Source organism: Gymnogyps californianus, chromosome 1 (genome assembly GCF_018139145.2).
Source record: "Gymnogyps californianus isolate 813 chromosome 1, ASM1813914v2, whole genome shotgun sequence".
Taxonomy (NCBI): domain Eukaryota; kingdom Metazoa; phylum Chordata; class Aves; order Accipitriformes; family Cathartidae; genus Gymnogyps; species Gymnogyps californianus.
In genome coordinates this window covers 212,211,911-212,224,657 of record NC_059471.1, presented here as the reverse complement: position 1 = coordinate 212,224,657, position 12,747 = coordinate 212,211,911, and the positions used below count along the sequence as shown (strand labels likewise).

Here is a 12,747-nt window from a genome sequence, read left to right as displayed (position 1 = left end):
AAATGCTGACCTTATTAGTTCCCAAGTATATGACCCCAAACCCTGTAGTGCTGAATTTCATCCCATGCTGGTTACTCTCGGCCTCAGAGCGATCTCATTCTTTCTGCATAACACAATTGTCCTCTCTGTTGGTGACACATCCCAGCGTAGTGTCACTAACAAGTTTTCCCAGCTCCGTCCTAATCTCCATCCCGTGGTCCTAGATGCTCAGTGGTATCCGAAGAGATCGTAGCAAAAATGCCAACATGTTTGGTACCCCTCCAACATCCCCAAGACACCCGTTAATGAACCTTCCCACCCAACTCTTCGGGGGCAGGAGGTCCCGGGAGGTCTCCTGGGTGCTACAGCCAACGCGTTGGGGAAATCGGGTCTGAGACCTGAACCCGGCGGGCGAGGGGAGGTCTGTACCGGCTGGGTCTGTCCCCCGGCAGCGTTCACCGCCTCGGCAGCAGATACGGGCCGTCCTCCCCCGCAGCTCTCCCCGAGAGCCCTCGGTGCCGCGGAGAGCACCGCCCCGGCAGCGGCTCCGGCTCGGGGCGGGCGGCAGGCCGCCGGCCTAGGGGTCGGTAGCGAGCCGCCCGCCGCGCCTGCCCGGCAGCCATGGCCGCCGACAAGCTGTGGCGGCTGAGGAGGCCCCTGGCCGCGGCCTTCAGCAGCGCCGCGGCGGCGGGAACCGGGCGGCCAGCCCCGCCGGAGAAGCTGACGGTGCGGCGGCAGGCGGAGGGCGTCCGGTGAGGCGGCGGCCGGGCCGCGGCGGGGCGAGGCGAGGCGAGGCGAGGCGGGGCGGGGGGGGCACCGCTGCGGGCCCGTCCCTGAGGCTCTCAATGCGTTTATTATTTTTTTATAGTAACCCTCTTTGTATTTAACGGCTCTTACAGAAACATCGTCTTGAACAACCCGAGGAAAAGAAACGCCCTGTCCCTCTCCATGCTGCAGTCCCTGCGGGAGGACCTGCTGCATGACGTCAAAAGCAAAGACCTCCGGGTGATCATCATCTCAGGTACTGCCGTCATTGAAGGCCGACGGAGGAGAAGGGGAGGGCGAGGGAAGGAGCAGAAACGGGGTAATACGGGGTTTAAACCGAAGTCTCTCACAGAATTACGGAAAACGGGACGGGAAGGGTCTTCTTGTGTGTTGTTTTCTGTACAGCTGGCCAGGCCCACGCAGGGTGTCCCACGGGTGCCTTCACCCTTCAGACCTTGCTCTCATGCTGTGCTTTCATACTCATCCCAGTTTCCACTCTCACGTACTTAGTTCCTCATTCTTGAACACGGCATTAACAATTGACTTGGGGTTTGTTATATTTTTGTTGATAGTTAACATGTCTAAGAAGAAACACGTAGAAAACGTAGAGAAATCATTCTGGAGAAACACGTTTCAAAAGATCAGTATTTCGGTCAGGTTATGCAGTGTGTTTACAGAATCGATGAGCTTTTTCCTTTTGTAAAAACAATCAGTAGATTAAATAATTGGTTTAAAAACTATATGTAAAGAATACTTTAAACAGAACAAAAGCCAGGTTCTAATGGTTATCAAACTGAAGAAATAACATTCCCAGATACAGGTTTTCATGCAGACCCAGGCTGAGCTGGTATGACACTCGTTGCCTTCGGTGGCAGGTATAGATTGTAGTAAACAGGGCTCACAAGGTTTCTTCAAATTGTGTGCTCTGTCCCCCTGCTCTAGGCCAGGATCAGCCTTGTTATCTGTGCCACTGGTTTGTTAAAACTGTTTTAAAAACTCTCCGATGAAGGAGAAACCATAATATCAATACTGCAGTCACCTGTAACCTGCAGATGTAAAATATTCTCTCTCAGAGCCTATCACAGTTTTCTTCCATTTAAGTATTAACCTGTAGAGTTCTTAAAGATAACTTGATAACTGAGCTGTTAAAGATAAACTTGAGCTGTTCTTAAGCCATCTTTTCTTCCTCTGCTATTTTAAGATAGTCTTCGCCTGCCCCCCTTCCAAACATCTTGGAGAAATAGGTTTATTAATTTAGGATGCTGCTGTTTCCTGTACGTAGAGGAAAGCACTGTGTATTAGTGCACACACATATGAGAGCAGGAGTAAGCTAACTTCACAGGGATGAGTTTAAAAATATATATTCAACGTTTCAAACAGCAGTTACAAATTTTGTGAAACACTTCAGGTTCTTCTTTGGGAGTACAGTAGTCTGGGAGTTCGTGAGCACGATTTCATTTGGTTTTTTGTTTTAGTTTAAGAAGAAATTGCATGTTCCTGTTGATTTCCAATTCCCTTGCTGAATGGAATGCAAAAGAAGAAATCACAAGAAAATAAAAGACTTCTCAGGGAATGCTTTGAGTCTTTAACACAGACTTTGCAGTGGATTCTTCTTCAATGAGGCGCAAATGCACATGTGATTAATTTCCAGATATGTATTGCTGATCCAATGAGCTGACTGATGTTAATTGTGTGGTTATTTCTGGATAGACTGTGTAACAGTAATCTGATCCATAAGAAACAAATGCATAGGGGAGGTTGTGTCTGCATAGTTGTAGCTGGAAATGTCACGTCCATCTGAGAAGTTCTGAAGGGTTCAAAAGCATCAAATTGGTTTATTCTTATGGCAGATATCCTCATGACAAAGGAAAACTTGTAAAGATAGTGTACCTGTAGAGGCTATTTTGATCTCAGCTGCCACTGGAGGCAAGGAAATCCAAAGCTTAGGTCCACAGAAACCTGCTCTTTTGCTGCTCAGACCCTGGACATGCTTTTGGGGATTCTCTAGATGACAGTTTTAGCAGTGGACGAAAAGGTGCCCCGACAACCCTTCTGGTTCTCCTCTAGCAGAACCACCTTTTTTCTTTTGTTTTTTTTTCCATTGTGGCCTTGAACGCCATGACACAAAACCCTTGATGCTTATTTAGCCAAAGTTAATCATTAATGCTGGGTACAATAAATAGAGACTAACTGTATTTATTAGTCTGAGAGCAGAGCACTCCATCCTTGTTCCAGCTGACTAGTTTACTTTGTACCAAGGAGCTGTTTAGAACAGTATCCTTACAAGAAACTGGGCTCAGAGGTGTGAAGTGCCTTACTTTTAACTGAGTTAACTTGGAATGGAAGTAAAACTAGGCCTTTAAAAATGTTTATGGCTGTTACTGTGGTTAAATGTTGCACAGTGGCAATTTCAAGTTGTTACAAAACCCAGAAGGCAATATTTTGGAACTCTGTAAAACTCCCTCCCCAAGCTCCTTTTTAACCATTGGCATCTCATTGACATACGTCTAGCTGGCGCATTGATATGCCGCTACCCCTGGTTTCTTGATTAATTCAGACTGACTTTTCCTGAAATTCTTTGCAGCTGAAGGACCTGTATTTTGTTCCGGCCATGATTTAAAGGAACTGTCAAGTGAAGATGATGTGAAGCATCATTCCCAAGTATTTGAAATATGTGCAGAGGTAAGCAGTTCTTCTTAAGTGCCACCTCTTTTGCCTGGTATTAAGAGCATGCAATGATACTGGTTTAAGGAGGGACAGCATTACTCATCTGCTAGCTAAAGCACACGCTGTTGCTCCAGATTCCTTGCTTTTTGCTGCTCTGCCATTTTAATACCTGTCGTGGTTTAGCCCCAGCCAGCAACAAAGCACCACGCAGCCGCTTCCCCTTCCCCCCTCCCAGTGGGGTGGGGAGGAGGAAAAAAAAGTAAAACTCATAGGTTGAGATAAGAGCAGTTTAATAACTGAAGTAAAATAAAATACACTACAAACTAAGAATAATAATATAATAATAATAATTGTAATGAAAAGAAATATAACAAAAAAAAAAGAAATGACACCCAAGAAAAGACAAGTGATGCACAATGCAATTGCTCACCACCCCCTGACCGATGCCTGAGCAGCGATCCGCCCCTCCCGGCCAACTCCCCCCAGTTTATACACTGGGCATGACGTTCCATGGTATGGAATACCCCTTTGGCTAGTTCAGGTCAGCTGCCCTGGCTGTGCTCCCTCCCAGCTTCTTGCACACCTGCTTGCTGGCAGAGCATGGGAAATTGAAAAGTCCTTCACTTAAGATAAGCACTACTTAGCAACAACTGAAACATCAGCGTGCTATCAACATTATTCTCACACTAAATCCAAAACACAGCACTGTACCAGCTACTAGGAAGAAAATTAACTCTATCCCAGCCGAAACCAGGACAATACCTGATCCTGGTGAAATTATGTTTTCCCTGGATTTCTCTACATGCAAATAAAAGGGCTAGAATGCCAATCTGCGTGTCTCCTACAATGGGTGCAGTCATGGCATGTGCCTTAGTTTAGCCAGTGTTCCTTGCAGCTGAGTATTTGGGCAATGTCTTTCCTAGAAGTCTAAGGATAACCACCTTCAAAGCACTTGTGATCAAATGTTCTTTCCCAGCATCTAGCTAGTAACTCAAGACCAGCTTAAACATCAAGTAGACAATGTGAAAGTAAGATCTGACTCGCTGGTTGCCCAGTCAGCAGATGTCGTGGTTTAACCCCAGCCGGCAACTAAACACGACGCAGCTGCTCGCTCACTCCCCGCCTGCCCTGGTGGGATGGGGGAGAGAATCAGGGGGAAACAAAAAGTAAAACTCATGGCTTGACATAAAGACAGTTTAATAGGACAGAAAAGGAAGCGAAAATAATAATAATAATAGACTATACAAAACAAGTGATGCACAATACAGTTGCTCACCACCTGCTGACCGATGCCCAGCAAATCCCCGAGCCAGCTCCCCCCAGTTTATATACTGGGCATGATGTCATATGGTATGGAATACCCCTTTGGCTCATCTGGGTCAGCTGTCCTTGCTGTGTCCCCTCCCAGCTCCTTGTGTGCTCCCAGCCTCTGCTGGCAGGGCAGTGTGAGAAGCTGAGAAGTCCTTGACTTAGTATAAACACTGCTTAGCAACAACTAAAACATCAGTGTGTTATCAACGTTATTCTCATCCTAAATCCAAAACACAGCACTGTACCAGCTACTAGGAGGAAAATTAACTTTATTCCAGCTGAAACCAGGACAGCAGACCATACAAGTTCTTGTTACAAAGGCACAGACCTGGAGGTCGGGAAGTTAAAGTGAATCCTGGAGCCTTTGGAGAGAATGGCAAAAACCCCTTTGATTGTAACGGCACTAGAATTTGACCCCTAATCCTGTTCAGCGTGACTACAGAAAGTAATTTGAAAGCCTTTGTTCTAGTTCCTCCAGTAATAATGATCTCTATACACATTGTCAAGCCCATATTTAACAAATGCTGTAAAAGCCACGTGTGAAAGTTACCACTGAAGGGCCTTCAGTGTAATATGAAGGAATCATCCTGGCAGCTTTGCCTGGATTTCATCTCGGTGTGCTGATCGCAAAGAGGTAAGCACAAATATGACTGAATGACAGGTTAGGCCCCTCATCAGAAAGGAGCCAAGGTCCAGTAGTTTAGCAGCCAATAGTTTCATATTGATTTTGCAGTTGCAGGGCAGAATACCAGTATGTTGTCAGTGGAAAACTGAATCATGCAGCTTCCAGGTCACAGAATAGGAAAGATCAGGCAGAAAAAAATGTGAAACTTATTCCATATAGCATGAAATCAAGAGTTGGTAAATTTCTCACTTTAAGAACCAGAAGAATTTAAATTAACCTGTATGCATATCTAGCATTGTGGCTATATTCAGGATTAATGAGTAGTACAGCAAGCTTAACTTTGATTAATAAAGAGAAGTAGCAAAAAATAACAGAATGTCAGCATTTAGAGTTAAAAACAAGCCTAGCTTGCTTTGTGAGAACGGTGCCCTACTGCATAGTAAGTTTAGTAAGGGAGCATTATTACAAATAAAAACTGGTATACCAATTTCAGATGAATATTCCTGAGACCATGAAATTCAGAGATAGGAAGATATTCAAAACCCAACTGGACACAGTCCTGGACAACCTGCTCTACCCAAGCCTGCTTGAGTAGGGGGGTTGGACTCGATGATCTCAAGAGGTCACTGCCAACCTAAATGCTTCTGTGAAATTGGCAAAGCAAGTTCAGGAAGAAATTAAATATAAGAGATGAAATGACACTTGAAGTGATCCTTTTTCTGACGTTCATGGTAGTGATAAGTGCTTTAAACTCTCTACCTGAATATCCTAAAGGGATTTAAGTTTCTCCTACATCACAACTCACTATTATCCCCGTGGAGGAAGAAGGTCTTACTGTTAAATAATAATGGTACTTTACAGGCAAACAGAAATAGAGAAATTAATTTAGGCTTTATTTAGGATCCTAACTAATATCTAAATTTTAGTTGTCTGGTAGAATAATTTACTTGCACTTTTTTTTGGTCAATAGAGAAAGGTACTTTTGAGGGCTTCCAAAATGGGATCGTGTCTTCCTAAATTTCAATACTTAAGTTAAATAGAATGGATCCTACCCTAAATGACATGCCTACAGCATTGTGGACTAGGGGGTCCAGAGCATTGGACTGGTTTTCAGGAACCTTGGCTTCTACTTCTGTCTATGACTGGTAATCTTAAGCAGATCATCTCAGCTGCTACACCTCTGTTTCCCCACGCATGTAACAGTGTTAGCAATACTATATAATGCAGTATCCGAGAACTAAGTACTTGCCACATACAAGTTTGAGACAGCTGAGAATATCACTTCTCCAGAGGCTTTCCAAATACAAAACAGTAAGTACCAGGGGTTTTTTTCGGAGAAGCAGCTGACTTTGAATTTTTATAACCACAAGAGTACTCTATAGTTGTTTGTCTGCACACATGCACGTATTGTTACTCTTTTGTTGTCTGCTTCTCAAGATCCACTGAAAAATTGTTTTTAAACAAAGATAGAATGGAGACAAAGACTGATCAAATTCAACTGAATGTAGGTTATTTTACCGAAGCAACATAAAATTTACTAGACTTCATCTACTGGAGAAATTGAAGTAGCAAATGAAAATTTGTTATCTTGCTACACTGTGCTAATATGAGATTTTTTTTTTTTTAATCCAGATAATGACTGTAGTCATTTAGCTAGCATTTTCTATCTTCAGGCATTAAAATTCAGTGAATTTGTTAATTCCCACTGTATGGAAGGAGACCCGAGTTAGAAAAGTTAAGACAAATTCATCTTTCTTAACTTCAGCTATCTGAAGTTGGATGTCCAACCTTCAAGAATTATCAGAGAGAGAGAGAGAGAGACAGAATGAGTGTGTTTTCCCATCTTATGTCTAATGCAAGCAGGAAAAATTGTTTCCTGGCAGGTAAGTCTCTCCCAGGAATGCAGAGTAAGCCTAGAAAGACATCCAATGATTGTGTTTGGTTGAGATCAACCAGGGCTCGAGATCATGCAGAAACCAGCAAGAGGCTGGTTTAATTTATTGGGACAGAGACTTTTTATTAAGTTAGTTTTCCATTATGGGGCAAATGAAGGTGGGGATGATGTGTCTCGGATACACATCTTCCCACAGCCAGGAACACTAGGCCTGCAGTGCAGAGGCACCCAGGCTCCATGCAGATCTGATAACAAGTGTTTCTGCCTTTCATTCTTGTGTTTTCCATTTCCACTGGAGTTAGCAGGACCAACTCATGCTACATAAACACAACTGAGCAGATACTGGAACAGCAGTGGTCTTGCGCATTAGAACAGGTTTTGCAGAGAGCTTTCTTCTTCTACTAAACTCCAATTAATAAAGCTGAAAAATGCACACATCAGGTGTGTGAAGCAATTGCAAGTTTTAGAACAGCCGCTGCTTAAATTTCAGGGACTAACTGACTGCTTTCTTTTGTGCATGCAGGTTATGACTTTAATCCAGAAACTTCCAGTACCAGTGATCGCCAAAGTAAATGGGTTGGCTACAGCAGCAGGCTGTCAGCTTGTGGCAAGCTGTGACATCGCAGTGGCAAGTGAGAAATCTCAATTTGCTACTCCTGGAGTAAACATTGGACTGTTTTGTTCCACACCAGCTGTGGCCTTGGGCAGATCTCTTCCAAGAAAGGTAGGCTTCCTTCCCAGATACTCTTTGTAATTTTGCAAGAAGTAGGTTCCCATGTTAGGAGGTTTTGTTCCATTGCCTATACCTTATTTTCCTGCAGTGCAACATTCGAAATACTTCATTGCAAAAGACATCTTCATAACTCTTTGGACTGGGAAAAATAATAAAGGGATGAACTCTGTTTAGGGAAAGCAGCTTCCTACTGATGCGATTCCAACCAGCATGAACTCATACCAGCAGCACACCAGCTCAATGGTCCCTTTCCTTTCCAACAGACAGCTCTGTGCTTTAGACAATGATGTTCTCCCCTGATGAGGAAACCCCTGCAAGTTCAGGATATCAATCCCACCGAGGTATCAAGTCTTGCCAGGCAGTGACATTTCACTGCCAGCATGATCTGCCTGGGTGTAGATCAAGATGCTTTAAATAGCATCTGAAACCCTCCTATACTTTCTTCCTGCTTTATTTCCTTCTGATTGTGACTACACATCTCTCACTGCATAAGCAATAGTATGATCTGTAAAGCTTCCGTAACTGAGAAGAGAAATTTTAAGTTCTGATCCAGTTGGATTCATGCGGACAGACTCTCCAAGCCCAGCAGGGCTCTGCTGAGATGCAGTGACTTAACTGCACAAGTCCAGTTGCTGGATAAGAGCTTCAACTTTAAATTTCCCATCTGTAAGGCCATCCTGTTCAAATATAGTCTGTCTGTGGGGTTTTTTTCCAAGTGTGCGATAGTGTACAGTTATAACTGTTTCTGAATTAGTATTTCTGGGGTTTGTAATTACCTTTTTAAAATGTGTGGGATATACTTTTCTCTGTGCCACTTTTCAAAGTAGCAAGAACATTCCCTACGGTTCTTGGGTTTTACCTTTTATCAAATGTAATGTTGCCATTGTTTGTAGCTACCAGAGCAAAGATACTAATGAGGATAATCAGCTCTTATGATTCAGGACATCATTGGTCAATTGCATCAGGAGTCATGGAAAAAAATTCTTACTGATGTATAAGATTGAATAGTCACTGAGTATTTGGGGGATTTTTTTATTTGAAACCTCAAGTACAAGATGCTGGAAGCAGCAGGAGACTGAAATAGATGCAGCTATAAGAAGGACATATTTAAAAACACCCCGACCAAACTTAAAACTAAGGCAGGTGTTTTCAAAACCTACACATTGACATAGTAAGTCTTTATTTATTATTATATGTCCAGTTTAAAATGCCGAGTTCAGTCATTTGACATTGTGGACCATCCACATCTCTCTTAATTCCTACTGCAATCACTAAAGACTGTGGGCTGTTGAAAAGAAACCCAGAGGTGTCAGCCTAGGGCAGCTGGAATCAGTGGGCACGTTTGAAAAAAGCCCAGCTTTAGAGCCAGGCCTTCTCTTTGCTGAAACCTCTTAACACCTCCTTGGCAGTTTAAGAGGCCAAAAGATTTAAATCTTACCTTTGTCAAAAGAGTAACTTGTACTTGAAGGAGGAGGCTGAAATTCCCCAAACAAACCAAAGCAATAAGGCAGTTGAACTGACTTAACACACTATTTTTTTTTGTTCAGGTGGCGTTAGAGATGCTTTTCACGGGTGAACCTCTTTCTGCCCAAGAAGCATTAATGCACGGGCTTGTCAGCAAGGTGGTACCAGAAGACAAGCTGGAAGAAGAGACCATGAAAATCTCTCACAAGATATGCAAAAGCAGCAAATCTGTCCTGGCATTGGGGAAAGCCACTTTTTACAGACAGATGACACAGGACCTTGATACTGCTTACAAAATGACTACTCAGGTCATGGTAGACAATTTGACTTTGAGAGATGGGCAGGAAGGTATTGAAGCCTTTATTCAGAAACGTAAGCCTGTCTGGTCACACTCTCAGGATGAGAAGAAATGAATCTTGTTTCTAAGCTAACCTTAGCTGTGCTTTATGATTCTTCACGCAGTTGCCTTTGGGAACTATATTTTTGTTCTTACTGAAAGTTAAATTTCTCTTCTTACATATGCCAAAGACACAATAAATTTATTCTAAGTATATAATAAATATCAAGAAAAATCAAACCAAATGGTTTTTTTCAGCAATGAATTTAATCTATGGTTTTAGAAGGAACTCTATGCTGCAAAAATCAGTTTAATATGTCCCAGGTTACTTAGGGAATCACAGGGACTGGGAGAGAGCTCAGATCACCCTGTTCAGTACCTGTCCCCATAGTTCTGGATGAGAATTTCTATTTATTGTTATTAATAGAGAATTAAAGGGTTTGGACACATTCCAGAGATGATGGTAGTACATATCATAATGGATTCTAATACTGTTTATATGTTACAAACAAAAGCCTGTAACAGTAGTCCATTGCTCCTTATGAATATATCTGCTTATGAAGTGCATGTATTGCTAGTCTGTCTCCCTCAGGAAATCCTGTTTTTCCACCATCAGTTCAAGCACTTGTCCCAGCTCTAGAGAATTTTGCTGTTGACTCCAGTGAGGCTGAGCATGGCTTGGGGGTGTTCAGTTTCACAAAGGGCACACTGCGAAAGCCACTGCCTGTGGGCTTCAGCAGAGATTGTCACCTGGCAGTGTTTTGACCCAGCTGTAATTTTCAGGCTGTATGTCTTCAGTTTATCACAGAATCTTAGATGTGTTAGCTGGAAAGTCCATCCTTGTGCTCAAAGCTGGGCTTTTACCGACACTGGAGCAGTTCAGCCGTGGATTTACGGTCTTGACAACCTCCAACAGCAGGGATTCAGCTGCTCCTCTGGGTAATCTGTTACAGCCCTGTGCAACCCTCCTGGTGAAATATGTTTTCTTTATGTCCAGTCTGAGCCTCGAAACAGCATTTTTTTGGCCATTGCCCCTTGTTACATTATCTGACATTATTGAGAAAACTTCAGCTCCGCTCTCTTTGTAACTCTCTTCAAGCAGTCACAGGCTGCAGTTAGACCACACTTACACTCCTCTGCGCCAGACTGAATAAGTCCAGCTTCCTCCACTCTCCTTGTAGCTCATGTTCTCTAGGTAACCAGCTTGGTAGCCCTCCAGTGGACCAATTCCAGTTTCTCCACGTCCCTTTTGTACTGGTTGTGCCAAAACTGGACTGTATTCCAAATATGGCCTCACCAGTGCTGAGCAGAGGAGAACAAAATATATTCCCTGCATCTGCTGGCCACTGTCAGCCAGTCAGTATTGCTCAGTATGCATTTTGTTTTCTTTGTGATGAGAGTGCACTGTTGGCTCGTATTCAGCTGGGCATCCACTGTAAGCCTGGTTTCAGCAGGACTGGTGCTCTGCCAGCCAGCTCCTAGCCTGTACTGGTGCTTGGGGTTATTCTTCCCCAGGTGCGGAAACTTGCATTTCTCCTTAGATTATGGTTCTTCTGGATTCAAGCCAGGCCACTCGGTGTGTCAGCCATTCCCCCAGTTTCACATCATCTGCAAATTTGCTGAGGCTGTATTATTGATGATGATACTGAACGATGTGAGCCTCGGTATCAATCCATGGTGATCAACATGGGATGACCTCTCAGCAAAGACATTTTTTCTGAAGTTCCACATAGCCAAATCATGCAGGCTCATCCATTTCATCCTTAAATAGGCATCTAAGAAAGATCAGGTGAATCACTGTATGGATGGGCCTTTTTTTCTTTGTTGACAGTAAAAGTAGCCTAAAGTGCTTAGCTCATATCATGGAATCATAGAGTCATAGAGTGGTTTAGGTTGGAAGGGACCAGATGTCTTAAATTAGATCAGACGAATCCTACCTACAGCTCCTAAAACTCCAAATGTGGAAGGGTCATGAATCAAGAAGGATTTTTTTAAGGTATGTTTGTTCCTGTGTCCTTGGTTCCTTGTCTGTAGGAGTGTTGGTTCATTCCTCAGTTCTCTGGAGTGAATCCAACACCCAGTAAAGTCCTGGGACAGTTCTCTCCAGGATCGATTACTCCTAGGCAGTATGGATGGGTCCACATGAGCTGCAGCTCACTCAGCCCTTCACAGTGCCCTGATACTATCCCCATAGGCCTTGCCTAACACTCCTGAGCATTCTCAGCATCGTGCTAAAAACCACCCTGCTGGCAGGCCTGCCTGTTATTTCAGGCACTTTGAACTGAAAAACTGCCACAACGAAAAGTCAACACTTTTGTCTTTGGGCCTTTGGGCCGTGAAGGTGCTGTATGGAGCTAGAGGAAGCCCAGGCCAAGTGCTATGCAATGCAGTTGCTGCAGGTCTGCTTCAGAATGACCTAAGCACGAGAGCCACCTTGCAAAGGCCGTTGTTGGTAGTGCCAGCCTTGTCGGTGTCCCCCTGTTATGAGAGGTGGTCTCATGGTTCAGTCGATCTGCCTCCCGCGCAGTAGCAACGGGCTGTACTCTATCATCAGGTGCGCTGCTGGGATCGAGGGGTTGAATGACACTTTGCTGTCTGAGCAGCAGAATTAAATTCTGTTATTGCTTATACTGGAGCAAGACCTGGATAGTTTGGAGCAAAAATCAGCCTCTTTTCTTTCTAACTGGCCTACACATTTTCATTCAAACCAGTGATATAAATACTCATATCATTTATACTTACACAGCCCCACAAAGCAATGCTCTTTTCCATCTACAATGCATACTCAGGATGAAGAGAGCGCAATTTCCAGTTCTGCTGCTATTTTTAATTTGAGGAATGGAAACTTAAACTTGAATTTACCATTAAAAATGGTTTGTTTCTATAGGAATGTGAAAAATGTGGATCATCATTGGTAATAGTTGTTTTAAAAATATAAACTGTTATTGTTACCGCTAGGAAAGATGGGTAAG

The 12,747-nt window shown here is 43.5% G+C and overlaps 1 protein-coding gene across 1 annotated transcript; it reads left to right on the top strand.

The window, feature by feature from the left end:
* The first annotated feature begins 600 nt into the window (after positions 1-600).
* ECHDC3 (enoyl-CoA hydratase domain containing 3) lies at positions 601-10,335 on the top strand. The gene is made up of 5 exons (XM_050905157.1): positions 601-731; positions 879-1,000; positions 3,329-3,426; positions 7,765-7,965; positions 9,522-10,335. The coding sequence occupies exons 1-5, from the start codon at positions 601-603 to the stop codon at positions 9,849-9,851; spliced, it is 882 nt and encodes a 293-aa protein (XP_050761114.1). The 3' UTR covers positions 9,852-10,335.
* The last annotated feature ends 2,412 nt before the right edge of the window (positions 10,336-12,747 follow it).